This window comes from Aspergillus glaucus, assembly GCF_001890805.1.
Source record: "Aspergillus glaucus CBS 516.65 unplaced genomic scaffold ASPGLscaffold_10, whole genome shotgun sequence".
Taxonomy (NCBI): domain Eukaryota; kingdom Fungi; phylum Ascomycota; class Eurotiomycetes; order Eurotiales; family Aspergillaceae; genus Aspergillus; species Aspergillus glaucus.
Window position 1 is genome coordinate 217,952 of NW_019170462.1, and position 27,573 is coordinate 245,524.

Below are 27,573 nucleotides of genomic sequence, written 5' to 3' on the forward strand. Positions count from 1 at the left end.
TCATAAGCATAACCATAACCATACAGAAACAAATTTAAATATGACCATCCTCCCCAACCTGCACCCCCCAAATCTTCCACCGAACCTCCTCAATAAACTCCTTCCTCAACCACAACCCATTCCCTTCCCCTCCGCGTCCTCGTTTACTCGAAGCCGTAATCTCACTTCCCACCATCTGACTATCCTTATCCCCATCAATCCCATCGTCTTCAACCTCCGTATCATCTCCGTCATCATCAACATCAACAATAGCCCTCTCCACCTGCGCATCAACCCACCCAAACAACAACCGTAACTGCCACAGCCGATCACGAACTTCATCGGGTCCCGCGCCCCTTGCGCTTATCGCTGCCTTCACCATGTTCGATACGTTGTGCTCGAGGACTAACTTGGTGTCTACGGCGGACATGCGGAGCCAGGGGGCGTTGCTGGATAGTGTGTTCTTCCGGCTACCGGACATTGTCGGGAAGGAGGAGGGCATGACGAGCGAGCGTTCGCGGATGTCCAGGCCGCGGAGGCAGGGGAGGTGGAAGATCCAGTCCCAGAGGCTCTTTGCAGAGGGGGTGGATGGTTTTCCGGTTTGCGAGTCCATGGAGAGGGAGAGCGGGGCGAGAGTCATTTGGTTATTTGCGAGTGTGACTGTTGAGGCGGGATTCGTGGTGGAGGAGGGTTTGTCTTGTGTTTCGCTGAGGCCGGTGAAGGTTGATACGAAGACTGAGGAGCCCGTGGGGTTGTATGTTGTCTTGCGGCGGAGGTAGACTGATTGGTCGCCCTGGCGGAATTTCTCGCGGAGGCCTTGGTTGGGGCCGAAGTCTAGGACTAGGGGCCAGTAGTCTGTGCTTCGGACTTCAACTTTGCTGACCTCGGATAGGTCGGGGAGGAGGCAGGGGGCTGTTAGCTTGCGTCGGCCGTTGGTCTTGGTGCTGATTGTGATGGGGATCGAGATAGGTCGGCGGGTGTCGATGTCCCGAGGGATTAGACAGCGTGGTTCTGCTGCTAGAACCCATAGGTGTCGGAATGCTTGGAGGTGGCATTTGTTGTCTAGCACTGTGGTCGGGAAGACTGGGTAGAACGAGCAGAGGAGTGAGGCAATTGCTAAGTCCGAAGTGCCCAGCGTGTAACTGCCACCACCCAGGAAGAGCATGCCAACGGCCATGTGTGCCGCCATATGACTACCATACGGGGTATCTGGGTCCACGCGGCCGTGGAGCGAACGCAGCCGTCGGAACAGTACCAGGTCCCCGGTTCCTGCCATCACAGTGGCCGCAGAAAGCGCGACGATATCCTGACAGTTCCGGATCGAGTTCCGAGTGAGCCTTCCATCGTAGTTCATCGCAGGCAGTCGGCAAATCCGCATAAACTGGTCCAGATATGAAACCAGAAGGTCACGCACGTGCGTCTGCGCGGTGCCGGCATATCGAAGACCCAGCGTGAAGCAAAGACCTGCGATGATATTGAAGAACGGCATATCGTCACTCTTGAGGCGACGAACGCCGGTCAGCCGATAACGTCGGCGATAGATCTTTGGAAGGCTCTCGATAATCCATTCTTCACTGGCCTGGATGCTGTCCCACATGATCAAATGTCTCGCCAACGTTCGAAGCAGGAACAAATCAGGCCGCACATAGTCGAAGCGCACCGTCGTATCAGGAATATCGATCTTCTGCGCCAGAAATACATCGTTTGTCTTCATGAAAATGATGGTCAACGCAATCGTCGCCCCAGCAGTAGCCCGGTCCAAGACGTGCGCCAGGTCAACGTTCTTGGTTCCCACCGCGATAGCCAGCAACCGTTCCACGATATGCATGTCTCGCATGCCCCGGAGATCTTTGCCCTTGCCAAGGTTGATAAATCCAAGCGCGAAACCGGCAGCAAGTCGATATCCTTCGTCTCGCAAGTCTTCGTGCGATGTCGAAGAACTATCTTCTTGTTCCGAGTTTTCAATCTCCGACAGCATGACCTCGCTCATTCTCCGGTGCTGCGAGTTACAGTAGAGCAGACCAATGCCCATAATACCAGCAGTCTGTGTCAACGGTGACAGGTTGAGTTCCGCTGCTCCAAGAGGCAACATGCGCGTTACATGCACAGAAAGTAGACGCGTGATCAGGGTGTCCATCGTGCCCAGATACGACGCGGAGAGACCCAGTAGAAGTCCAATGGATGTCATGGTATGCTTCGGTGTCAAATATTTGAATGCAACCCACTTCGCCAGCGACTTGAGATGCCCATTCAGACCCAGGGCCAACAGGAAGCCTGCGTGTCGGTTCGTCAAGTCCTGCGGCTTATTGAACAGAATCCACGAGGTATCAATCCCTTTAGACGCTTTCGAAATCGCCAGACCTGTCGACACACCATTGTGGAAAAACGCCCAACACACCTTTTCCTCGCTGAATGAGGCCCGGTCTGCACTGATGGTCACATTAGAAGGCTTCATCACACACTGCAACGAAAACGACGGAATCGGTAGCTTTTCAGTCAACAATGGTAACCGACCACTAAAGGCCAACATGGCTCTTCCAGCAGGAATAGATAACGTCCGTAGCGTTACCAACTGCACGACTTCCTTCTGCGCCTCGAGCAGATCCGAGTCCGTCCATGTTGGTTCCGGTACACACTCTGCCGCAGGTGGTTTCGATTGATTCAGCACCCTGGCGGCTTCCACAAAACGCTTGTCTTCTCGGAATATCAGCCGCGTCACAGAGAACCGATCTGCTTCTGCCGAAACTTCGAAAGAATTGATTGTATCAATATCCATCGCCGAGTTGCCGACATTATGGAAATCGCGCACCGCTTCGTGCAACACTGCTGGTTGCGGTGCTGTCGAGAATGGGCGAGAATTATCGGTATTCATTGACATGTTCAAGTCTTCCCGATCAATAAGTTCCAAGAGTGCCGCATTCCATGAAGTCGACGCGCGGACCTGGGATTGCATGATTGCCTCGTACAACGGTGCACTCACTCCCTCCGGGAAGGTCTCAATGACACTCCTCGTCAAGCCCCAACGATGCAGGAGTTTGACCTTATCCAGTGTTGTTGAGCAGCGGTGCACTTCGGAGAGGAACCCATTCAACGCCAGCATTCTGGGTGTCAAAGTAAAACACTCTTGCCACAACTTGCCCTTCTTCGAAGATCTATCCGAAGCACTGATAAGATCGAGGAGTGAAAGGAACGGCGTCGACCGTTGGCGCCACGCGTTCTCCATGTATGCGAAGATCGAGGGAGGTGCAAATGGCTCAGAGGGAACGTTGAGTGTAGAAATCTCAGCATCCTCGAATTGCCAGCGATCGATACTCGCAATTTCGCAACCAAAGTAAGAATCTTCGGTCCATGTCCACGCCTTCCAACCCAGGTATCGCCCGATCTGTGCCAGCACCGGAGCGAGTAGACCTAGGGTCCTACGAGATTGCTCTGTCTCGCAAATAGACAGCTTTTGCTCTTCCCGTAGAATATGTAAGCCCACAAACACCGTACACAAGGCGGTCCGGCGAGAGTTCTCATTGTAAGACTCTGCGGTTGGAAGATAGCCTTCCGGTCCTGAAGCCTCGGTCCCTTGAGGAGTTTGCAAGAACTCGCGGGTCAAAGCGGCACATCGAAGCAAGTAGGAGTTTTTGCGGAATGTAGACCGGCTGGAGTTCAACTGATCCATGGTGGATGTTCTCCGTCCACGCGTTAACGGTGCACTGCTGTGGTCCTCTTCTTCAGCATCCTGCTCGACGATCCATCCCCATGCGCTGTTGTTCATCCATGGCGCGACCACACCAGCAGAGCCTGACTCTTGGTCCAGCATCGCCTCCCAACTCTCCAAGTCGGCGTAGCTTCCACTGCTTGATCTGGGAAGGCCCCTTCGCCTGCGAGTTTTAACTGGGGTTTGTGGCGTGTGGCCGCTGATGAATGGAATAGCCATCGAGAACAGAACAATTACCATGGCTGTCCATTCCAAATCGTTTTCGTTTGTCTCCCTGGCGCGAAGCCATTTCATGACCTTCCACCATCCGATCAAGATTCCTTCTCCAGCCTTTTCCGTATCGCGCAAAACGAACCTACAGACTCTTATGATACGCCTGACGACCTCGTTACTAGGTTCCATTTGAATTTGCAGGCTGTGCTTCCGCTTCATGTCATCAATCACGTCGATTCGGCCACGGACAGATGGGTGATCCAGTCCTGTAACTGTAACAGACGAGTCCGTCATGAGCCGGTGCAAACCACTCTCACGAGGCCTGTTCATCGGGGTACTTGTGGATACACCGTATGGATCGTAGAGCATGAGTCTCCTGGGAACCTCGACCGTCATTGGACTGCACCACGGAGACTGCAAAGATATTTCGTGCTCCCCTTGGTCTGCGACGCTCAATATCGCAAACCGCGAGACTTCTCCGTCCACAACCTTGCAGGCATCCAATACGTTGGAATAATGATGTACACCAGTCGCCTGGACGAGCAAGGAGCGTTCATCCGGGGACACATTCTTCTTCGTCTTTTTGGAAATAACTCGATCCTTTTTCGGGAACGCAATTCGGTCGGCCCTTAGGTTGACAATCGCCATGGATTTTGCATCTTGATCAACGACACAAATAGCCAAGACAGCTGTGAGCCCATTCTGTGAATGACCACAAGCAGAGGGCGTCATGGTAGAGATCTTCAGCCGTCGAGACTTGGATTTGGTGTTTGCCTGGAAATTGCCCGAGAACTTCATAGGAAAGCTCTCGATTTTGTTAAGCAGTACTTCCTCCGGGAGACCCGACGCAGCTCCCTTAAGGTCCATGCTCTCAAATCCCTCATAAAGGCTATCATTGTTCAACTCCTCCAGGAGCCTATCAACCGGACCGTCAGCAGCGCTGCTTGTGGTGCTGTAAATAGAAGCACTTCCCGGTGGCAGAGATCCGCGAGGGTTGAATCCAAAGCTTCCACGGGTGCTGGCGCCGCTTATAGACTGCCGCAGCCCTCCATGAGACACAGTGGTGGACTGGCTTCCTGTCGCAAGGTCTGAAAACGCGATTCTATCTTGGTTGGTCGCCAAGTCTGCGCGTGCAAGCAAAGAGCTCACCCGTCGTGAGTTTTTGGACGGAACCCCGAGGTCACCCAAATCTTGACCCAAGCGAGATGCGAGATCCTCCTCGTCCGGTCTCCCATCGGTAGAATACTGCGAGTGTGATAGCCCGGGAGTGTTCCAGCTCTCTCGAGGGCCAAAGCTTTCCCGAGCAGTAGATGGACGGGCCACGGGGGTTGTCGCTCCAGTGGCCATTCCAAAATGGGAGCTTCGTCGTCGAGAGCGGGTGCCTCCCGTCTCACGTCTTTCTCGTTTCTTCGACGAAGACGATGTTGCGTTCTCTTCATCTCCATAGCGTGCGGTCCAGATGGTATACAGACCCGTATGCGAATTGACTGTCACGACAAGTATGAGGGGCCCCTTGGTTAATGCTTGACTAGAGCCTGACAGCTCGTTTGTTGGAGAGACATATACTATTTCATCTGCTGGATCCAGAACATCTAATCCAGAAGGTTTGCTACTGGTGCTGCTTTGCAACCAACGAGAAGACTGGCTGGTGACAACCAGTCCCATTTCGGAATGAGGATCCATCAGGGAAAAGACCCTAGGAAGGTTGGCATGTTTACTCTTCTTTGGTTTCAGAGAGGGCTGGAGAGGGGAAACCGTTAATGACGGCTGATTGGTTTGAGACTGAGACGCCGTACCCGGTCGAGATATAAAAGAATTGGGAGGCGCCATTGGGTATATTGTGGAGCTGATATCCTCTTCCTGGACCTTCCTTTGAAATAGAAGGCCTCTGGGAGTAGCAAACACCGAGTCGACTTCGAAGGGCAATGGGATGACATGGCTGTTGCCAGTAAGAAAGAAGATGTGCGCCTGAGACTTGAGCACCACCACCAGAGCTCTAGACAGCCCATTCGTCGAGCCAGAACCGCTTGTCCCCTGTATCTCTCCATCTCGTAGACCCAGTGTCAACCCAGAAGCAGCCAGCTTCGGTTCCGGTCCCCGCTGTGCTCCTGTCGGAGATCCCCATGTATCATTGCCATTCGCGTCGGACTTCTTTGCCTTCTCTGGCGCAAAGTGTGTTATCAAAGCATGTCGTATCTCTTCCTTCTCCAGATCCAATCGAAATACCCTCGTCACAATCCCGGCTCGTGACCACACGACGCACTCTTTTGTCCAGACAATCTCGTCCGCAACAGTGCCATTTGGCGTTTCGTCGACACAAGTCTTCCAGGCAAACTGGTCGTCAGAAGGATCGGGGGGTAGGAGGTTCTCTGCGATCAGGAACGGGAGGGCGGAGGGGACGTGGAGGCCGAGAGAGCGGACAGTCGCCATTATGCAGCAGGAGTATCGATTCTGGCAATAGGAGCCAGTGACTGGATCATGCCCATTGTCAGTTCAGCAGTCAGTAAGCAAATAGTCCAAAGACCTCGGACGGAGCGTTGTCAAGGTCTCGCGTGTTGTTGTTTTTCCGTACTGAGAGTGAAGCCGACGCGGCGCGGCTTTTCCTTTTTTCCTCTTCGGGGAGAGAGCCAACTTCCTCCAACTCTCTACTACCACAGCTGTTCTCTATAACTATACCATTACTGGAGTACTCTAATCATTTAGAGACTTCTAATCGCAGAGGACTCACATTGATCACTGAATATTCCTCTGCTGGTGCCAGCAGCAGCTCCCTTGTTTTTTCTTCCCCAAGAACAGTCGAGCTTGAATCGCCACCACCCATGCCCTCATTCCCTGATACGCCCTTGGTAAGGCCAAGGGACGATGGCCTGCAGCTCAGGTACTTGCCACTGGATTTTTATTTGGAGATAAACCCGGTCTAACAGCTCTAGCTATCAACTCCCTCACCGCATTCACGCTGCGAAAGGCTATCCTATCCTCGCCCCGAACGGCTCCTCGATTATCATATACGGCTATGAGAATGGATTGAAGGTGGTCTGGAGAGGTGGAAGACGATTTTCGGTCCCGAAAGCAGTGTCCCCGAACGGGAATAAGTCGAAGAAGCCCAACGGTGGTGACGATGCGGTCATGATCATTGACTCGGACGATGAGGACAGCCCAGAGCCGCAGAAAGAGGAGACTGTGTATGATTTTGAGGCGGATGAGACAGAGGTTGACCCTGCCTATCCTTTCGAAGAGATTCTCCGACAGATCGACATCCCGTTGGGAAGCAAAGTTCTTGACTTGGCCGTGCCGCGTGTTCTCCCGGAGACTGCACGCTCAGCACTTGACCCTTTCCCGCCTCTGTTGAAGGATTCAATCGTGGTGGCCGCCGTCTGCGCAGACTTTTCGACGCGAATCGTTACTCTCCCGTTGAAACCACCTCACCTTGTTCAGACCGATCCGTCGACATGGGACATTCAGACGCTTTCCATCGCTGGCGGAGTCTCTCACCAGGAGATTCCGCGCGGTCTTTCGATTACGTTTACTTGCCAGGAGGTGGAAAACAATGGGAATACAGCGGAAAGATGGGATCTTCTTGTGGCAACTCATTCTGCGGAGGCGTCGGGCTTGCTTTTGATACACCGGATTGCACTATTGGAGGAATTCAATCATGACCAGGTCAGCTACCGGCTGTCAGACGAGGACATCGAGTCTAGGAGACGCCATTTGCCCGCTCCTGCCCAGACAATCGCTTTTAATCCGTCGGGATACCCGTCAACCCGCCACTCAACTCTGCTTGTCGCATTCCACGGATGCGTGAAAATCTACTCGTGCTTTTCGACCAAGCCATCCAAGGCATCGCGAAGGTCGGGTCCGCAGAGCGACTACGAGATTACGGAGACGGAAGGAAGATGGCTCATTAGTCTCTTCCCTGGATTTGAATCAACGCCTTCGGGACTCCCACTTCGAAAGACGATTATTGACGCTGATTGGGTGCTTGGAGGACGTGCAGTAATGGTCTTGATGGCTGACGGGGAATGGGGAGTTTGGGACATCGAGGGTGCTGGTCCGGGGACCGCCAAGGGACCTCTGCAACGCCAGTCCAGTGTTCAAGGAGTTACGGGAGGTTCTCTGACCACGTTCTCGGTCAGCGGCCGCATTCTCAGTCCGCTGAGCAACAAGACGGACCCGGGCGAGACCGATCAGCGACCGAAATTCGCTCCCTTAACGCCATCCACGAAGCGGGTGCGTGAGGACACTCTGCTCAAAGGCTCGGTCGGAACGTCCACCAGTCCATCCATGTGCGGTGAACTATCCGTGTTCCAAACCAACTCGGCAAGAGACGCATTGCCTGACGAGTCGGTTCTGCTGCGCCACGGAAGCCAGAGCGCGGTTATTCCCAGCCTGCTAGCCCTATGGCGCAACACAGTCAAAGCCGCCGGCACGTTCGACTCATCGAACCGGTGCCGCGTGTCTACAATCCAAGACGTTCACCTGATGGGTGAGCACTTCACAGGCATTGGTCATCTCCCCGCAGCGTCTCGCCAAACTCGCAAGACCACGGACCGCCATGAGTTCGACATTCTCGTTACCGCAGAGCATCGAGTAATGATCCTGGCCCCGCGACTGGTCGAGCCGCACTATGAATCGGCCTCTCGACCGGCAGAAGAACCAATCCCTACAGAAGTAGATCAACTCATGCTCCGTCGTGGCGAACTCGACGTGAACGGCATGGGCCGGGTGCTGAGCGGTATGGCTAGTGGGAATCGATCACTTCGGATGGGAAGTCCGATCAAACGAGCGCGCATCTTTACTTAATCTAATCGTCAGGTAGGAGGGAAGCAAACCAAACCAAATGCATCAATTTCAGATACCCAATACAGCATTCTCCCTTTTCTTTTTTTCTCTTTTCAAAATCTATCCCATTCACAATTTACAATTCGCGCTGCAAGGTGGAGCGCAAGGCGAGATCCATGCCTTGAAATTCCTTATCGGAATAAGCTCTGTATCGGATGCGATATATCAACCCCATCATCTCCTTCTACACAGATACCCTCACCTGAACAACCAGCAATATTCACAAAATATTGCACTGTTCGTTCAGCCCCCATCCAACACTCCAGAACACCAGTCCATTCACCTCTCTGCGCTGCTCCTGATCTGTCCTTATGGTTGATGACCAAAGCAACGGAGTAAGTGATGCTGCTTTTAGCGGTGTCGAGGTCTCTGTTCGCTATTATCGGCCTGGATGTGTTTACGTCAGGGGTGGTTGTAGGGTTGGGGGTGGGCTGCTGGGTGTTGGGTGGGGTGTGGGTGTCGATGGGGACATTCTTTGCCTTTAACTGTAGTTGAGTTTCTGGTTATGCCGTAGTTTGGCTGTCTTTGGTGGGAAATGAGCGGGTTCATAAAAAGATATACATCCAGCAATATCACTATCAAGTAAACTATCACCTTGTCTAATACAGCCCATACTATATCTTTACTCATACGTAGTAGAGTAACTGACATGTTCAAGCTTGAATGTTCTGATGATATCAATTGATCAATCGGTCACTATATACACCTAACGCCAATGAACCCAAGAATATAGTCTGGAAAAGAAAATGCAGACGTCCATCATAGCCAAGCGACACAGATAGACAATGCTCGAATGAATGTAAAAGAAGAAGAAAAAGCAGAAAACCCCAATCCATACCCGACAGAAACAAAGCAAAGAAGCAAAAAAAAAAAAAAAAAAAAAAACACAATATGCAACCAACCCACCTCAACCCCAAACTACCAACCCCTATACAGCCTGACTCCTCCGCTCACCACCACCACCCCCAGCCCTAGCAGTCGACCTCGAATTACACGAAACCTGACTAACACTATCATCCGGCCTAACCGGCTCCTCAAACCGACTCGACTTCTTCGACAGCGCGGCCGCCGAAACACCCGACCTCACAGGTGCAGGCGCAGGCATCGGCCCCTGCCTCGGCTTCGACCGGTACGCGTTCGACGATATCTGGCTCACCGAGTCGTCGGGGGTGACATCCGTGTCGACGTCGACGTTGACGACGCTTTCGGGGATGGGGACGGCGGAGTTGCTGCGGAAGGATGCGAGGGAGCCCTCTGTGAGGGGGGCGCCGCGCGCGGAGGTGTAGGATCCGGTGTTTGTGTTTGTGCCGCTGGCGCCGGTGCGGTAGGAGGAGGCTATTGAATCTGGGAGGGGGATGTTGCGCGGGGTGCGGGAGGCGGTGCTGTTGGGTTTGTATTTGTTGTTGTTGGTGTTGGTGTTGGTGTTGGCGTGGGAGAGGGCGTAGGCGGAGCGGTCGCGGTCATCTTGGTATTGGTATTGGTAGCTTGCGTTGGAGGGACGGGCTGTGGAGGCGGAGTACATGCTTCGTTTGTCGTCGTCCATCCCCCGCGACGGTTCGTTTGCCTTGCTGTATGTGGGTGGGGGGTATTCGATGGCTCGGAGGGGCAGGTTTGCGAGGTCTGGGAGACCGAAGGCGGCTCCGCCGTCAGAGGCGCGACGACCGCTGTCGTCGAGATAGGTACGGCTGGTCTCGGATTTGCCGCCATATTCGGAGCCTTCGTAGATGGTGCTGGCGCGGGCGTTCTTGGACGTGACGCTGCGGGTCAGGCCTGGACGGGGGGGATCCGGTTGCTTCGGCGGGAAGTATGAGCCGCCTGCCTCGATGGTTCTGATAGGTAGTGTCTGTGCTGTCTGGGATGAGGACCGCGAGGACGGCGCTTGTTGGTAAGTTCGTTCGCGCGGTGGCTGTTGTGCGGACTGACCAGACTGGTTGGGCTGCGCAGGTTGTGTAGGCTGTGTAGGCTGCGTAGGCTGCGTAGGCTGCGTAGGCTGCGAAGAAGGCGTATCTTCCGACGATGGCGACTGACCGCTCCAGGCATAGGCAAGGGCAGCACCTGCAGCAGCACCGATGAGTGAGCCGACAAGCGTCTTAGCCGCCCGGCTGCTGCCATCCTGCTCTCGTTGCTCTCGCTCTCGTTGCTCTCGCTCTCGTTGTTGTTGGTGTCGTTGCTGTTGGTCTCGTTGCTGTTGGTCTCGTTGCTGTTGCCCTCGTTGCTGTTGGTCTCGTTGCTGCTGGTCTCGTTGCTGTTGCCCTCGTTGCTGTTGGTCTCGTTGCTGCTTCTCTCGCTGCTGTTCTCGCTGCTGGGCCGCATGGGCCTGAGTCTGAGCCGTTGAACTTCCTCGTCTGCTATTCGAGCTTGCAGTAGACTCTCTTGACCCCTTCGATTCCCTTGGTTCTCTCGTATCCCTTGGTTCTCTCGACTCTCTCGACTCTCTCGGTTCCCTTGATTCCCTTGGCTCTCTCAACTCCCTCGAGTCCCTTGGCCCCCGCGATTCTCTCGGATCCCTCGACTCCCTGTACTCTCTGGACTCCCTCGGTTCTCTCAAGTCCCTCGACTTCTCCGATGGAGGAGGTCTCTCCACCTTAGTGCTAGCCCTGGACGTATGCGACCGGGCTTCTGACCGAGACGGCACAGTAGTCTGTGTCCTAGAGCTAGCCCTCGAGCTACTCTTAGTGGTAATAGAAACAGTACTGTCAACCGACGAGCTAACCGCCGACATTCCGGACGAGTGGCCCGGGCGGTAGACAGCCTCGACGCTGTTTCCATTAGAGTCTATAATGGCAGCGCTGTAGTACCCAGAGTCGGGATCACGCAGTTTCGGCTCCCCGTGTACTCTTCCTCCGGCTTTTAAGGCTGCCATGAAGAACTTGCCTACTGCTTCTCTTGACGGGGCGGGGAAGGCGAGATGTGCAGCGCCAGCGGGTAGTCTGTTCGGGTTAGCAGGAATTCGGGATACGGTGATTTAAAAAAAAAAAAAAAAAAAAACTTACCCAGGCTTCTGTTCTGTTAACCAAAAGTCAGCTGGCTCGCCGGTCTTCTGCCCGAAACCGATATAATCTTCATGGCGACCAACGAATTGGTAACCGAGGGGTTGCAGGCAAGCGAGAAAGAACGAAGTGGCAGCTCGAACATCTCGAACTGTGAGGGTAAGGTGAGCCAGAGGCATGTCTGAGTCTCACAGGAAGACCTTGCGAGTTGTCACAGTAAGATGATGTGAAGTTGTAGAGAATTGAGACGAGTGCGCTGTCTAGCGGCTAGCGGGGTAAACGGTGAGATTCAAAGCGAAAGACAGTCTTATATGCAGGACTGATTGACAATGTGTGGTAAATCAATGAAGAACAAGAGTATAAAAACCCGAGTCAGGCAGCTGCGAAAGTTGCAGTATTTCAAGGCATACGAATGGACAGAAAGAAAAAGATGCCCAATATACGGCGAAATGGAAAAACAGGAAAAGCTTAGAGAACCATGTATCCAGCCCTGAAAGGAAATACGGTGCCAGACTGACCAGTCATGTAGCATACAAGCCCAGCACTGCAGGTAATGTTCGGTCCTTCCACGAGGTCTTCCAACCAGGAGTCTCGGTAATGCATGTTTCGACCCATCATGGCTACGTTCTTCGCTCTCTTTCGGTGAAGCTCCAAGACCAGAAGAGATTCAAAGTGGGGACCAACCAGCCAGGTCATCGCGGGGAATTGAGTCTTCTCCCGGGTCGGATGAGCGCCTATCAAGGAAAGGATAGGACAAGGATAGACCAGGGATACTACTGACAGGAGCCCGATCCGCAGATAGGAAGTCCCGAAGAGCGCATATTCTTTGACGCTGGTGAGGCGACAAGGCAGCGAGAAAGAAAGTCAAAGGGCCATGAAGGACCGCCCGTATTGGACCAGCACCGCTGAGGGGCGGACAGACTTTTCACACCGTCTGTAAGTGCTCCGTGTGCTCCGTACTTTGTCAGAATGTCCCGAGAGTCAGACCGATAGGACGGCGTTGTGCCTCGTTCCTCTTGGGCATTATTTGCACTCTGACCGCCGAACTTTGTCCATGGCCGTGATCCCTTAGCGAGAGACTAAGATCATCTTCTAGAAGCATGAGATATTCCCATCCTATCAATCCGTTCAGCTCGTTCGGGCTTTGCTCAGAGAGAGCTCCGTGCATGGCCTGATCGCCATATCCTCGCTGTATTGTCAAAAGAATAACTCATTGTCATCCGCTTGTAATGTGTAAACCAGTAAAAGTGAAGCGGCTGGTCCGGTCCACTGTGGATAGAGGCAATACATAATGCTGGGATTTCTGCGTGCCACGTCGAGATCTCCAGCCACCGGGAGCACCCGGGCGAATGAGGGTTAGTTATGGTCTGGGGTTCATTAATGAGTGAACGTGATTGAAATAAATTGAAGCGAGCATGTCGCCGGCTGAATTGCAGGCGGCAGAATAATTGTGAGTGTGAACTCTGTACTCCGTTGGTGAAACACCGGAGAAAGGCGATCAACCAAGATATGTGAATGCCTCAAAGATTAGGCACAAACAAGGCATCCATCTCTGCGCTGTCTACGGAGTACTTGTACAATAAAGTAGAGTACTGTACTTACGACTACGATCTGACAGCCCCTCGTGGCTAGAGCAATCCATCACGAGATGATGTCTCACCATGCCAGTAGGGATTCTCGTGCAGCACTTGCTGCTCTCCCCGGATAGCCGTCTTGTCCCGGTCTATCCATACAGTGACCAAGTCTGTTGAAGACATGGAAGGGAACAGAATGTTGAATTCGTCTACCGAAATAAGGTGGAAAGTGCCAGTCCCCAAGACGTCTAACCACCACGTCTCTCTCTCGTCTCTCTTTAATATCTCCTCCTTTCCTTTGGCGTACCGCACTTGGCATGCGCTCAAGTCCTCAGCGCGTAAATCGCCACAAGCCAAGGCCAAACCCTGTCTTGGGCCGTCGTAATCGTAGGGCCCATTGTAACCCGACCAGCACCACATGAGACCGTCCCTGGAAGGTGAATGCCCATGAGACGCTGGTGGCCCGGCTGTGGCGATACCGTTGTAAAACCCCCTAAAATAAAGGATTCCAACAAAAAAAAACATTAAATATCGTGCGGCATTTGATCATCGCATCGAGTACCCAACGCAAGAAATTTCGTCACCTCGTAAAAGTTTCTTTTTTTCCCTTCCCTCGTTGTAAATGCGGTTGACGCATAAACGCTGGGAAATCAAAGAATATCCCAGGCTTCTTCGGCAGCATGGCAGAATTTACTGCACGCCACACTTGCACTCAGACTGTAGTTGCTGATACTGATGGTGTCGTCCTTGAAGGAGTCGGCAAAGTCATCGTGACCCTTGGCCATGGCACCAACAAAGATGCAAATGCTCTCGTTGGGACCCATAGACTCGACGTAGTCGGTGGTCCGCACCACGGGGGCCTCGAAACTGAGGGTCACCTTCCGGCAGTTGGGGGGAAGGTGGTCCGTAATGGGGTTCTTGATGACCTTCAGCAACTTCTCCTGCGAGTTTGTTGAGCGGATAGACAACCGGTGAAGGAGTTGAACCATCAAACCGGCGAACCGCTTGAAGGTTCTGGGAATACGGACCGAGGGGTTCACTTCGATCAGAACCCCTTTGGCGGTGTGAATGAAAATTTGCAGTCTTCCGGCCTTGTTGACGGGCGAGTCGAGGAGGGTCAGGAGGCACTACAGTGAAAGAACAATTAGTAACCAAACGAAACAATTATAAAAAGCAGATATACTAACCTGATGTGTGATATCCGGACGGGCCTCGCTAATGTCGCGGTTCATCTTGCGCATGACACCAATATGCTCGTCACTGTTCAGCAACGAGTACTTCTCGTCGCGACCCGGACCGCTGCGTCCACCGTGGGCAGCCCGGTAAGTCTCCAAGCTGGCATTGGAGAGAACGACAATCAAACGCTTGGTGTCCTTGTCTTGGGGAGGGATGGGAGTATGCTGCTCAGCCACCAGCTGGGGCAATTCGGGAGGAGGGCAGGACTGGGTCCCTGAGGAAGATCGGTCAGTCATTTTCTTGTATATGTTGGAAGACGATGTCGTGTCCAGTGGCGGGTTGTCAAGAGAGGGGCAAAAGTGAGAATCTCGCAGAGGCACAAAAAACAGTGAGAGATATCAGATATATAGTGTTGAACAAGATAGCCAAGATATCCAATATAAATATAAGGATAAAATTGTTGAAGTGCCTCGTTGAGAGAAGAGTGGGAGATGGAAGAGAGAAGAAAAGGTGAGAGGAGAGGGGACGGAAAGGAAAAAAAGACTGTCGGGGGTTCCCATTGGATTAAACATACTCGCACGCTTTCTCTTGCCGGCCACTTGAGTTATGTCTGCCATTGTTGTGTCTGTTTTATTTGGAGAGAAGAATTGTTTATCTTGCAATTGAAAGTGTTAAAAGAGTAGAGAAAAAAAAATTTTTTTTTCTTGTTGGGAATACGAAAGGTGGAAGTAAAAAGGAAGAGAAAAAACCCGAAGAAGATAAGCGGCAGACGGAGTTAATATACTAAAGAGGCATACCAATAACAAGAACAATACTACAAGTGCGAGGAGTTATTGTCATTCCATCTGGTTCTCTTTAATCGAATTGCTTTTGTTACTACATTAATAACCGACATACGCCGAAATTAATCAATGCTGATGCTCTCTCTCGTAGGCCAACATACCCGGGATCGTTGTCTCCGTTACTCCGTAAAACTGGCCGGTATAGCAAAAGCACATGTTTAATTTCTCTGAGGATGACTTGCAGGATAATCGAACATCCAGGCGTTGAGCACGGCTGTCAGTCCTCCGGGAAGCGTACTCCGGAGTATCAATTGGACGGTTCAGTATTTCCGGTCGGCGAGACTAATACTCTGATGTCTGACGCCCGGTCCCGGAGTGCGAGAGTACTCCGTACATATCAAGAAGCATGAGCGATATTATGCAGGCTATTTGCCACAGGAGATCGTCGCCCGGGGTCCGAGCTGCATATGAATGAGGCACGCTTAGTAGAGCCATAAGGCCAAATTACCCAACAGAGCAAAATCATGAGAAACAGAGTAGAGAGTACTCCGTATCAACAGCAACTTACTCATGGCAAGGCACATCCAAGTTACACATGCCAGCGCTATTGAGGCGATATTGCGCAAACAGCCTGGTGGTGCGACCTTGACAATGCAGGGAGTGCGCAAGTGATGGAATTGCATCGATTGCATAGTCACCAGAGATCAGCTCGATAGCATATCTCACTGGATGATAATCAGCCATCCTGTATCAGCGAACTCGTAGAGAACCGTATCCGTACTGTTGTCTCACACTGAGCAGATGTCAGTCAACTCTCCACATTATCCACATCAGAACGGAGCCTTACCTTTACTGCTTACAAGTACAGCCTGCTGCGCCTTAGCTGCGCAAGCAAGGCAACATCTCGCAGGCATAGCATCGACGGGGTTGGCTGAGATGGGCATCCACGCCGTCGCCCAGGATGATGTACTTGTATTCTCATCTATCGCATAACGAGAACCGATCGCTGTGAGCCAAGCTGAGGATGTGATTCTGTGTACCCCGTATTCTGGGGCGGATCTGTCAGATTCAGCCGGATCCTCGTACAGTGTCTTGGAGGGGACTCACCATCTGGAGGACTCTGATTTGAATGGGTTGGCGATGATTAGGCCCCAGGTCTTCTATGGAGTAGTGAGTCCGTATAGTTATACATAGTAGGAAGTAGTGGTGAGCGCTATTAAGGGGCGAGAAAAGTCCCACAGCACCAGTGGTCTCATCTTCTACTCCGTACAATTATTCTCTCTTTTCTATCATCATCTCTCTTCTATACTCTCTTCTACTATCTATTTCAGTATAACAGTGGTTCGTTCCATCATCATTCATCATATCCGCATACTCCGTCCTCATCACGGAATTCGCTGACATCCATACGCGCATAAATACAGTATTCTTCTCTCTCATTTCACCCTCTCTTTATTTTTGCTACTACTACTACTACTACTACTACTACTACTACTACTACTACTATTTACTCTCTCCGTGTCTCCTCAATCCTACAAATACCCAGTAAGTAGTCTCGTGACTGACACCAGCAATATGACTAAAAGCGGCTTAGCGCCAACCACACGCGTTGCCCGTGATTTCTCCTGCTGTGCGCCGAATCCGCATCAAAAAAGTAAACACGTCCAGTTCGCCACCAAAAAGCATCAAGGCAGGCGATCTTATAAAACCCTCGTTTCAGCCTCGTCCATGTCGCCTCGCGCTCCCAAGTAAATGCATTTGTCGACATTGAGATGCCGTGGACTGTAACGAATTCATTCAAGCGGTACGGTCGCCAACCACCATGACTCCAGAATAATGCTAATATACTGTCCGTTTACAGAGGCCTCATGAAAACTTACGGAAGACCCTTATGGCGCGTCTACGACGACGACCAAAACCCTGCTGCGAAGAAGAGACGCGTCCAAGCCGGCGACGAGTCCGACGAAGCTGAAGCCAATCTGCAATATGCCATACGCGAGTCATCCGCTGCTATCCTATCAAATCCGTCGCGTCGCAATTCAGTTGTTCTTTCAGAGGCCACGCAGGACGATGACCTCTCAACACCTCCCTCGTCACCGCCACCCAGGTTGAGCCCGCCGCCGGCCAACACGCGGAAACCCACGTTTTCGTTCCTCAAGCGCAAGCACTCCGCGACTAAAGATGGTGCCAATGGTACCCCGCTTTCCGAGGTGAATTCCAACAGTGTGCGCTCGTCGGCCGATCCACCGAAGAAAAAGCTGAAACAGGCGTCGCAGCCGTCGCAACAACGGCAGCAGCAACAGCCGACGCTGAAACAGATGCAGATCGACGTGGGACGGGATGTGCGCAAGACATGTACGACTTGTGGGATGGAGTATAATCCCACCAATACGGAGGATGCGGCTTTGCATAAGAAGTTTCATGATATGAACTCGACCGGGGTGGATCTTGGGAAGGCGTTTATGCGGGCGAATGCATGTCGCTGGGTTTACGAGGCGACTCGATTCGATGAGGGCTACGTGGTGATTGTTGATCGCAAGGCGTCGCCGTCTGCGAAGAACCAGGCGAAGAAAGTGTTGGAGGTTATCAGCAAGGACCTCTCCTCTCCGGAGATTCCCGACGACGTCCTCTGGAGCCAAGTCGAGCCTCCTAAGGATCAACAACACGAGTCGATGGAGAAGGTGGATCGCTACAAGGTCTTTCTACACATGAAAGATAGTCGCTGCGTGGGAGCATGTCTGACGGAGCGGATTTGGGAATCAAAGCCCGTCCAAAAGTCGGCAACACAGGCCAACGGTGGAGGTGCCGAACACCCGTCCAACAACAGCTCCTCGATTACAGTTGGAGATGAGACACATCCCGCCATCGTCGGCATCTCGCGGATCTGGACGTCAGGCTCGTCCCGACGGAAAGGAATTGCCATGGATCTCCTGGATTGCGTGGTGGTGAATTTCATTTACGGAATGGAAATCCCCAAGGAGCAGATCGCTTTCAGTCAACCCACTGAAAGTGGGAATCGTTTGATTCGGTCATTCTTTGGGCCCGATGAGCCGTGGCATGTTTACAATGAGAGTTGAACCTTTCGCAGGATCGAAATTGCGTGGGATGGAAGCAGATATGGACGTTACACACTCAGTACAAGAGTGACTGACTGATACCCTTTTCATTTATTTTGTTTATCCATTGGGCTTTGGTATACGAAGAGATTGCGCAGAGCAATCTGGCTCAATTTGTATAACACGGATCTGGCAGGATACTGTGTTTTCTTTCTTTCTTTCTTTTTTTTTTTTTTTTTTCTTTTTTTCATTTCCTTGATATCTTCTCTGTACTATATAGGTCTTTTTATTCGTTTATTATCGTCAACGGTTGCATCTTGTTGTCATTTTATCATTTAGAGGCGAGGGAAGCAAATTGCAATCAGCCAGAGTAGCAGACATACTACATTTTCTTCGATCTCTTGATAAGTAAGAGTATCATCTAGCTACAGCAATAATGTACCCTCGCATATCAGGATTCACTCCCCGGAATGCAAATCATAACCATGTACGATAGCCTTTGAGAGGCGAATGACATGCAGATGTCGATTTGGGGGAATCTTATAACCAGCTGTATATAACTGGTTGTATTGAAGTGTGCCAACTCATCAACAGCTATTCCATTCTTGTACAGTGTATTACAGGGTATCTGGTGTCCATTGTGTAGCAGGGCGACATACCCCGTATGGGGTACGGGATTGCCGATGTACTCGGAAGCTTGTGACGGTGATGTGCTACAAAAGTAATAACAATACAACCACAATTACTCCGTAAAAAGATACAATAAAAAGAGGCTTAAAATACTTCAAAAGCCATAGTTAAACATAATCAATCACAACAAATCTATGAACCCAAACAATCATAGCGGTTTATCCGGAAACGGCCATCCCAACCCAACCTTGTTGTTAGTATCTCACCTCAGCCTTCTCCTCTTCCTTCTCCTCTTCCTTCTCCCCTTTTTCCTTTCCCTTTCCCTCCCAACTTTAATCATTCTGATGCTCGGCGCAGTTTACTTCCTTCGCGATGTCTGGATTAAATCCTTTCCGCCTTAGTAGGAAGCCTGACGGTGAGTGAGTCTGCATTTCCTGCCGCCACTTCCGGTTGGCCCCCCCGGGGAAATGTGAAGGCTAATGTTTGATCGTGGTGCAGCGCTTCCGGTTACGACGCAATTCGTTGATGATTCGCTTTTCGCTCCTCCTGGGGCTGCGGGTTATGATAATGAAAATGGAAATGAGGATATAAAGGCGTTTGACGCGCAGGACAACGAGGATCAGAACCCCGCCGCTGCTACTCCTACCGCCGCGACGACGGCATCGACAACGGAATCAACCAGGGATGTCGATACAACCTCCGTGTCATCCGATGATGGCTCGACGTCAGATCCCTTCCGGCAGGCTTCACATTTGAGCGATAATGATCGGGATAGCGGGAGTTACAAGGAGACTCGACGGGACTCCGCCGTTCAGCCCGATGGTCTATCGTCGGCACCTCCTACAAGCGCAGATATATCCACGAAAGAAAGCAACACATTACATCCAAAGTCAGCAAAACGGGCTAGTCGTCCACTTCCTCCGCCTCCCACGGGGTCCCGGACTGCGAATAGCAGCAGTACCGATGTCTCTCAGTTATCTACACGTTCGGGGACGGTGAACAAACGCACGTCGGTTACGGATATCGATACAAGATCTCTGAGCAGCAGGTCAGGGAACAGGGAGAAGAAACCACCGCCTCCTCCGAAGAGCCATCATGGGAAGTTGATCAATAATCCGGTGCAACCGGTGCCGGCTGAATCGAAACGCTTTTCCTTTCATGATTCTTCTTCCGAGACCTCGTTCAATACGCCGAGTACGCCGTCACAGTCTAGTAAGCCGTCTGTCCAGGTGGACTATTTCTCTTCAGTTCCGAATGAAAGCCAGAATCCGAACCAGAACTCGAACCCCAGAGCGACGGACACGCTCAAGCGCAGTCAGTCCCAATACAAGCGTCCGCCTACGCCACCGCTCAGTCGACGACATAGTCAGATGAAGAGATCCAAATCTACATTATCCTCCAAACAGAATCAGAACCGATTGTCACTACCTGTCGGGAGCGAGGGAGTTAAGCCCTCCCCGCCCCCGAGTCCAGGTACCACCACCACGTCATTAAACCCGCCGGTGCAACGAGCTTCGAGGCCGCTGTCGTTGCAAACCGATGAGAATACATTGAAATCTACCTCGTCACTTAAAGAACAAGCGCCATCCCCGCTATCACCCACCGCGGAATCACCACTATCGAGAACAACATCTATCCGACGAACAACGTCCGGGTCCTCCTCAGCCGCAGCGCCTCCTCCTCCTCCACCGCCGCGACGGGCTCGTTATAGCAATGATAGCACCCGACCCGCCAGCTACGTGCAGCCGAAGAAGACGGAAGAAGAGAGTTCCTTCCAACCATCGAACGCGAATAACATCCTGGAGGATCTGTCGCGGTTACAGAAGGAGGTGGATGATCTTCGGGGACGGTATGAGAGCCGCCAGGGGAGTCATTAGCTGCATCTGTGACTCATTGGATGCTTTATGAATGATTGTTTGTTAGTTACAAGTATGATCCTGCTGTACATACACATACAGTGCAGAGTACCCTGGTGCATACTCCGTATCCGGCGGTGGCGAGAGCGAGAACATTGTTTGGAACGGAAGTGGATCTCGGAGACGGGTCTGGGGAGGAGTTATGACTGACTATGCTGAACTCGGAGAGACTGATACGTATAAGTATATACACCGTAATGAGCTATGGTTCTATTCTCTGTATCTACATAGTACATAGCTGTACTGCTTGCATTAGTATCAATGTACTATGTACATAGCGTGCTAGAGCATAGGGATTGATTGGCTGCAGGGAGCCATGACGTCGCCTCATTTTGAGCAAAGAAATCAAGGGACATAAAATAATATTATCTAAAAAAGAATGCGATTCATGTCGATGTCAGAAGAATATACATAGTTAGTAAAGGGGATCAGTAAGCTGTTTGTGGTCTGGTGAATGCGGAAAGATAAACTCGCCCCTCCACCTACTACTCTCCATTCACCGTCATCGTTTCTCTCAACTGCTTGTGTTGTATCTTGACACTCAACTATACGCCAATCTTCTTGCTCTGTCGCAATCGAGACTGCTTCGTGGGCTGTCGCTAATTGATCTACTCTGCAGTCGAGTGCAGCTGGCCTCGCCTACTCTTCTATTCTACTACTCTACAGAGTACATCAAAGAGACAAGATGTCTACTCCTACCTTGATCAACTTGCCTCCTCCTCCTCCCTCCGGCTCCGTCACTCCATCTGACATGGGACCGTAAGTCTACTGTACTCATATCTAGCGAGCTTAACTAACAAACCAGTGGCACCCCCAACTCAGGAACCACCTCCCTCTCCACGTTATCCACCACCGCCATCAAAGACGGTCACCAGGGCCATCCCCATCCCCACGGCCGCCATGCGCATCACTCCTCCTCCACCTCCCTCAGCTCCACCAACACCCTCGAGGCCGAGCGCGCAGACCGCATCTCCCGCCTCGCCGGTCTCGAACGAGTCGCTACCGCTCGCGCCAGTCCCACCTCCCAGCCCGGCGGCTCAGGTCTCGCGACACAGATCATCCCGGGCTACTTCGACAGCCAGTACAACAACAGCAAAGAGCGAAGTACCGTGGGCAGCGCCAGCGCGACGACAGCCAGCGTCGGCGGACGCACGACCTGGGCTAGCGGAAGCGACTTCACCTTTGACGGCGATAAGATGAGCGAGGACCCTGATGACGGTGCCTCGAGCGTAGGTAACATCAGCGACGAGGGGAATGCGAGTCTCGTTGGCTTCGGTGAGGGCGCGAGTACTGTTAGCGGACCGATTTCGCGGCCGAACTTGAACCGGGTGTCATCTGGTCGGCGCACGCCCAGTTCGTTGGGTAGTCCGACGACAGCGAGCCGGGCGAATACGATCGCGGCGTATTTGCAGGGGCAGGCTGATAGTCCTATGATGCCGTCGCCGTTGTCGCCGGCGGGATCGTCGTCGAATATGCCGGAGCAGACGGGGGAGGATGCGAGGATGATTGATGGGATGACTTATGATGCGGATGTGGTTGATACTACTGTTAAGACTCCGCGGTTGGCTACTCCGTACAATGGTGAGGGTAGTTAATCTTTTGATTATGTTCTATTTCGGGTTCGGTTGGGTGTATTTGTACTGGCGTCATTAGGAGGATTACTGTTTCTGTTATGGTTATTACGGTCTGTTTGTAAATCGAGCTGAATCAATTTTATTTACTTAAGTATAGCAGTATAAGTATCTCTATACTATTCTACTGTATATCATGTGTATTGTATATCACCTGTAGTCGCCGCCATGCCGCCGAACTTTTTCCACCCACTCAACTTCCACCTCTTCACTTCCACCTCTCTACACCTCCTCTCTACACCTCTCTCTACACCTCTCTCTTCTACACACCCCTCCGCTCTGCTTGCCTTCAACTTGCTGGCATTGACTTGTCAAGCATCAACTCCAATTGAACTCTTCCCTCGTTCGGGCTCTCTTTGTGCGAATTTGTGTGGCCTCCCGTTGCGTCAGACCAACACCAGTCCTCGCCACAACCACTACTCCAAACCAACAAACCGAGAGAACAGACAGACAAGTTTGCTGTCTTTGTGCACTTTGTCTTGTTTATTCTACGCTTGCTGGGGATTTCGCGGCTTTCGTGCTTCACACTAGGGAGGATAGTGAAAACTTCCTCGTGTCTGCCTTGATTCGCTTTCCTGTTGGAAAATTTGCATACGATAGCATACTTTGGATTGCGCGTGGTTTGATACAGGTGCAGAATTCTTGAAAATGGCCGCTCCTACACAGCTTGCTTGTGAGTTGCTTTTTTTTTTTTTTTTTTTTTTTTTTTTTCCCTTCTTCTTCCTGCCAGTTTGGTACTTGTGTCAGGCGCACTGGCTAACTAACTTCAGTCCGAACGGTCAAGGGGATTGGCCTTCTCGATGCGGCCCCTGTTTATGAGTCGTTGCCGGGGTTTACGAGGTATGATATTTGTTGTGGATCGATTTGGATAGTGCTGACGGGTTAGACCTGAGGGAAACCTCCGTTGTGCAGCTTATTCTCCGTGCGGTCGGTATTATGCGTGGGCATCTCCTGATAAGTATGTCTTTTAACCTGTTTGAAGAGAAAAGGAACTGACAATCTAGGGTGATCATCATCGACCCCTCCGTCGGACACGCCGTCTCTACTATCCCCGCCGAGAACGTCTTCGAATTGGCCTTCTCGCCCCTCGGTTCCTACCTCATCACCTGGCAGCGTCCGACGAAAGACGCAAACGGGGACGCCGTGAAGAACCTCAAGGTCTGGCGCGCGGTCGAAGATGGAGACGAGCACACGGTCGTGGGCAGCTTTGTGCAAAAGTCGCAGACCGGCTGGAACCTGCAGTACTCGGCCGATGAGAAGCTGTGCGCTCGCGTGGTCACCAACGAGGTCCAGTTTTATCAGAGCGAGAACCTGTCGACGGTCTGGAACAAGCTGCGCGTGGAGGGGGTGGCGGATTTTGCGCTCTCGTCGGGAAAGAACAGCCAGTCGATTGCGGTTTTTGTTCCCGAGCGTAAGGGACAGCCCGCCGCAGTCAAGGTTTTTGTTGTGCCGCAGTTCGGTGCGCCGGTGTCGCAGAAGAGTTTCTTCAAGGGCGACAAGGTGCAATTGAAGTGGAACGCTCAGGGAACTACTTTGATTGTGCTTGCGCAGACTGAGGTCGACCGCACGGGCAAGAGTTACTATGGTGAAACTACCTTGTACTTGCTCAGCTCCAACGGTGGCTTTGACTCGAGAGTGGAGCTGGACAAGGAGGGACCGATCCACGATGTGTCGTGGTCGCCCAACTCGCGGGAGTTTGGTGTTGTGTACGGTTACATGCCGGCCAAGACGACCATCTTCAACTTCCGCGGTGTGCCCAAGCACACTTTCCCTCTGGGACCTCGCAACACTATCCTGTTCTCGCCCAGCGGACGATTCGTGCTGGTGGCTGGATTCGGTAACTTGGCTGGCCAGATGGACATCATCGACGTGGACAAGGACTACCAAAAGGTCACGACGGTGGAAGCCTCCAACGCCAGTGTGTGCGAATGGTCTCCCGACGGCCAGTACATCCTGACCGCAACGACCAGCCCGCGTCTGCGCGTGGACAACGGCGTCCGTATCTGGCACGTCGGCGGCAGCCTCATGTACAACGAGGACATGCACGAGCTCTACGACGTCTTCTGGAGACCCCAACCCGACGTCCAACAAACCGCCGCCTCAGCCGACCCGCTCAAGAACCCTCCCACCCCGCACCCCTCCGCGCTCGCCTACCTCAACACCCGGAAAGCCCCCGTCAAGCCGGCCGGCGCCTACCGACCCCCTGGAGCGCGCGGCCAGACAACTCCTCTGGCGTTCAAGCGTGAAGACGAGGGCGGAGCCGCATTTATCCGCGACGGCGCAGGCTCCGGCGTTGCCTCCACAAGCAGCTTCGGCAAGCCCCGCCGCCGCGATGTCCCCGGCGCTGACCCCGAGTACCTCCCCCCTGGCGCCGCCCCAGGCGGCGGCGTCCCACTACCGGGTTCCGAACAAAAAGAACTCTCCAAATCCGCCGCCAAGAACAAGAAGAAGCGCGAAGCCAAGAAAAAGGAAGCAGACGACGCCGCCGCCGCCGCCGCCCAGAAGAACGGTAACCGCACTGCCAACGCCAATGGCGCCAGCAAGGGCGGCAAGACCAACGGCACGACCAAGTCCGTCGAACAACCCGCCGAACCCGAGCCTGCTCCTGTGGAAGAGCCGGGCGCGCAGGACAAGAAGATCCGCGGGTTGTTGAAGAAGATGCGTGCTATTGACGAGCTGAAGATGCGCCTTGCTGGGGGTGAGAAGCTGGAGGATACGCAGATGAAGAAGATCCAGACGGAGGATGGTGTTCGGAAGGATTTGGAGGCGTCAGGGTATACCGGTTAGGTTGCATGCATCATAGCAAAGCATTTAGGAAGGGTGTTGGTTACCTGCTGTCGCCCGTGATTTTTTGGCGCCCTTATCATAGGTAGATATCAGTCAGTGGCTGATGCGCCCAATACACACATATATGTCCATTTTTAGGTTATGAGGTGTTCTTTCTTCTTAGATTAGTAGAGGCTATCGTAGCTAGTATGTTGAGATAGCATTAACTTACACCATTGGGATTACAAACGAACAGTTGAGACAGGCATCGAAGTGTCGAACCATTTTATGTATACTATTGAACATGAAGGGTAAAGCGGACCAGACGGACAAGAGACAGCGTCAGAACAGGTGACCCCTAGTGAAGCCCTACTATTGAGTTGATTATAGCGAGGTAAGGCAACCAGACAAGCCTATTCTTCAACAACGCTGACACGGTTGCTTGGTGAAGACGTGCCACTTCTCTCCAGTAGACATCTCGCAAGTGTCCTGGTTGATAGTAATCGTATAAGCGACTACGCTATAGCCTCGCGAGGCCAGTTTAGATATCTCTGCCCTCAAAAAGAGGCATTGATAATGGCAGGATCAGTTAAAGATGGTTGTGAACGGTAACAAGTGCTCTATTATACAAGTCTATCCAAAACTAACAATAACTAAAAACAGAAAATCTGATCCGACATCTTCGCAACAGCCCCCGGAGGCTGGAAACCCAACCCAGCAAGACCCTTCTTAGCCGCATTCACCATCCCCGGAGGCCCGCAAAGCATGATCCTAGTATCCGGCGCCGCCCCGGGCAACTTCTCCTTCATAACAGCAGGAGTAACATACCCAGATCCATACTTCCACCCCTTCTCCGGCTGATCAAGCATGTACCAGACCCTGAACTTCTTCGGATACGCCTTCGCAAACGCCTCCAACTCCTTGCGCATCAGAATATCGCCCTCGGCGCGATTCGCATACACAAGGCTAACCTCCGTCTCATCCGCTTCGTCCTCGCAGATCGCACGGATCAATTGGTACATGGGCGTGATGCCAGTGCCGCCGGCAATCATACCGATCTTCTTACATAGGCCCCGGGAATACTTCATCGCGCCCTTGGGGCCGCGGAATTGCACTGTATCGCCGATTTGCAGGTTGGCGAGGTATTTACCTGTCAATAGGCCATCGGGGTAGCATTTAATGACTAGTTCCAAACGGCCGAGGTCAGTGTTATTCGACGTGGGCGTGTAAGACCGCGAAACCGTCTCCCCGTTGATAACAGCTTTGATAGCAACGTGCTGTCCGATAGGAAGACCAATGACATCCGTTGATTTCGGGAGATCGAAAACAAAGCGATACACGTTCGGCGCGAGTTCATCCTTCCGGACTAGCGGGAGGGATTTGTAGTCCTTGGGATTGAGGAAGCCCTTTGCAAGATGGGGATTGGCTTTCGGGGCTCTGCGCGATTTCATATGCGGTGGGTACTTGGTGAAGCCGGAGTCGGGGGATACCAGGGCGGAGAGTTTTGGGATTGCGAGGGCCGCCAGGGTGCCCATGAGGATGGTTGCTGTTGTGAAGCCCGTTGTGAAACTTCCCTTGCCTCCTGCTGTGCTTTGTTGTAGGGAGGCAATCGACAATGACCGAGGCCAGGCTGGTAGACTCTTTGGAAGAAATTTATGGATGTCGACATTACCCCCGGAGGAAAAGAAGAGGTACACAGGGAGCGCCACGCCCACGTTCGAGGTTGCAATGAGGGCAATCTTCTTGAGTATACTCCGCGAACCCTTGGGGCTCTTTGAAACCACCGCCATAGACTTGGCTGGTTGCTGAATCACACGAACAGTTTTGTTCTTGGGACGGTGTTCCTGTGCATCTTTCAAGGTTCCGATGAAGTATGATTGCAGGATCTCGTCTGCGTCTTCGGAATGGCCGACTTCGTCGTATGCTTCTGTTGCGTCGGTGCCGGCTGTGTCGAGGAGGACGTCTACGCCGCCGGGGTGGTCGCGGATGTAGGGGGTTATGTTGTATACTGTTATCGTCAGTTTTAGTACTTAGGAGTGTGAGGGTATTAGGAAGAAGTACCCTTTCCGTGTATGGCGATCCACAGGTCATCTCTGGACTTGTGAGATGCGATGTCTTGGGGGGTGTATTCCGACATTGTACTCGATTTCAGAGTTCAACTTGCGAGAAGATAATCGCTTAGGAATTGATGAGTTCTGAATTGTTGGGCGATATTCGCTTCTTTAAATAAACGCCTGTCAATGTCTGATCTATACGGAGTCCAAACTGACCAATCGGAAACGCGCAGGTTCCGAGGAAGTACACACGTACTCTTA

General features: G+C 52.3%; 9 protein-coding genes across 9 annotated transcripts; 5 read left to right on the plus strand and 4 right to left on the minus strand.

Moving 5' to 3' along the window:
- Positions 1 to 34: 34 nt before the first annotated feature.
- On the minus strand, positions 35 to 6,328 carry ASPGLDRAFT_35439 (anaphase promoting complex subunit 1; the record flags this gene model as incomplete). The annotated part of the gene is made up of 1 exon (XM_022544562.1): positions 35 to 6,328. The coding sequence occupies one exon, from the start codon at positions 6,326 to 6,328 to the stop codon at positions 35 to 37; it is 6,294 nt and encodes a 2,097-aa protein (XP_022400855.1).
- Positions 6,329 to 6,717: 389 nt separating this feature from the next.
- On the plus strand, positions 6,718 to 8,698 carry ASPGLDRAFT_66440 (uncharacterized protein; the record flags this gene model as incomplete). The annotated part of the gene is made up of 2 exons (XM_022549018.1): positions 6,718 to 6,776; positions 6,829 to 8,698. 2 exons carry the CDS (start codon positions 6,718 to 6,720, stop codon positions 8,696 to 8,698), a joined length of 1,929 nt encoding a protein of 642 aa, XP_022400856.1.
- A 967-nt stretch (positions 8,699 to 9,665) lies between these two features.
- Positions 9,666 to 11,906, minus strand: ASPGLDRAFT_35441 (uncharacterized protein; the record flags this gene model as incomplete). Its single annotated transcript, XM_022544563.1, has 2 exons — positions 9,666 to 11,667; positions 11,731 to 11,906. 2 exons carry the CDS (start codon positions 11,904 to 11,906, stop codon positions 9,666 to 9,668), a joined length of 2,178 nt encoding a protein of 725 aa, XP_022400857.1.
- A 2,045-nt stretch (positions 11,907 to 13,951) lies between these two features.
- ASPGLDRAFT_35442 (18S rRNA pseudouridine methyltransferase) lies at positions 13,952 to 14,773 on the minus strand (the record flags this gene model as incomplete). The annotated part of the gene is made up of 2 exons (XM_022544564.1): positions 13,952 to 14,428; positions 14,489 to 14,773. 2 exons carry the CDS (start codon positions 14,771 to 14,773, stop codon positions 13,952 to 13,954), a joined length of 762 nt encoding a protein of 253 aa, XP_022400858.1.
- A 1,838-nt stretch (positions 14,774 to 16,611) lies between these two features.
- Positions 16,612 to 18,563, plus strand: ASPGLDRAFT_46978 (ESCO family N-acetyltransferase). Its single transcript, XM_022546564.1, has 3 exons — positions 16,612 to 16,804; positions 16,854 to 17,063; positions 17,121 to 18,563. The coding sequence occupies exons 2-3, from the start codon at positions 17,032 to 17,034 to the stop codon at positions 18,334 to 18,336; spliced, it is 1,248 nt and encodes a 415-aa protein (XP_022400859.1). The 5' UTR covers positions 16,612 to 16,804; positions 16,854 to 17,031; the 3' UTR covers positions 18,337 to 18,563.
- Positions 18,564 to 19,105: 542 nt separating this feature from the next.
- On the plus strand, positions 19,106 to 21,262 carry ASPGLDRAFT_149291 (uncharacterized protein). Its single transcript, XM_022542016.1, has 2 exons — positions 19,106 to 19,360; positions 19,444 to 21,262. The coding sequence occupies exons 1-2, from the start codon at positions 19,318 to 19,320 to the stop codon at positions 20,820 to 20,822; spliced, it is 1,422 nt and encodes a 473-aa protein (XP_022400860.1). The 5' UTR covers positions 19,106 to 19,317; the 3' UTR covers positions 20,823 to 21,262.
- Positions 21,263 to 21,368: 106 nt separating this feature from the next.
- Positions 21,369 to 22,594, plus strand: ASPGLDRAFT_46980 (uncharacterized protein). Its single transcript, XM_022546565.1, has 2 exons — positions 21,369 to 21,620; positions 21,667 to 22,594. Exons 1-2 carry the CDS (start codon positions 21,547 to 21,549, stop codon positions 22,454 to 22,456), a joined length of 864 nt encoding a protein of 287 aa, XP_022400861.1. The 5' UTR covers positions 21,369 to 21,546; the 3' UTR covers positions 22,457 to 22,594.
- A 546-nt stretch (positions 22,595 to 23,140) lies between these two features.
- On the plus strand, positions 23,141 to 25,279 carry ASPGLDRAFT_126202 (translation initiation factor 2A; the record flags this gene model as incomplete). The annotated part of the gene is made up of 4 exons (XM_022540633.1): positions 23,141 to 23,165; positions 23,263 to 23,332; positions 23,379 to 23,450; positions 23,497 to 25,279. The coding sequence occupies 4 exons, from the start codon at positions 23,141 to 23,143 to the stop codon at positions 25,277 to 25,279; spliced, it is 1,950 nt and encodes a 649-aa protein (XP_022400862.1).
- A 579-nt stretch (positions 25,280 to 25,858) lies between these two features.
- Positions 25,859 to 27,435, minus strand: ASPGLDRAFT_74293 (putative cytochrome b5 reductase). The gene is made up of 2 exons (XM_022549727.1): positions 27,320 to 27,435; positions 25,859 to 27,266 (listed from the first exon to the last, which is right to left on the minus strand). The coding sequence occupies exons 1-2, from the start codon at positions 27,393 to 27,395 to the stop codon at positions 25,912 to 25,914; spliced, it is 1,431 nt and encodes a 476-aa protein (XP_022400863.1). The 5' UTR covers positions 27,396 to 27,435; the 3' UTR covers positions 25,859 to 25,911.
- Between the last annotated feature and the right edge of the window lie 138 nt (positions 27,436 to 27,573).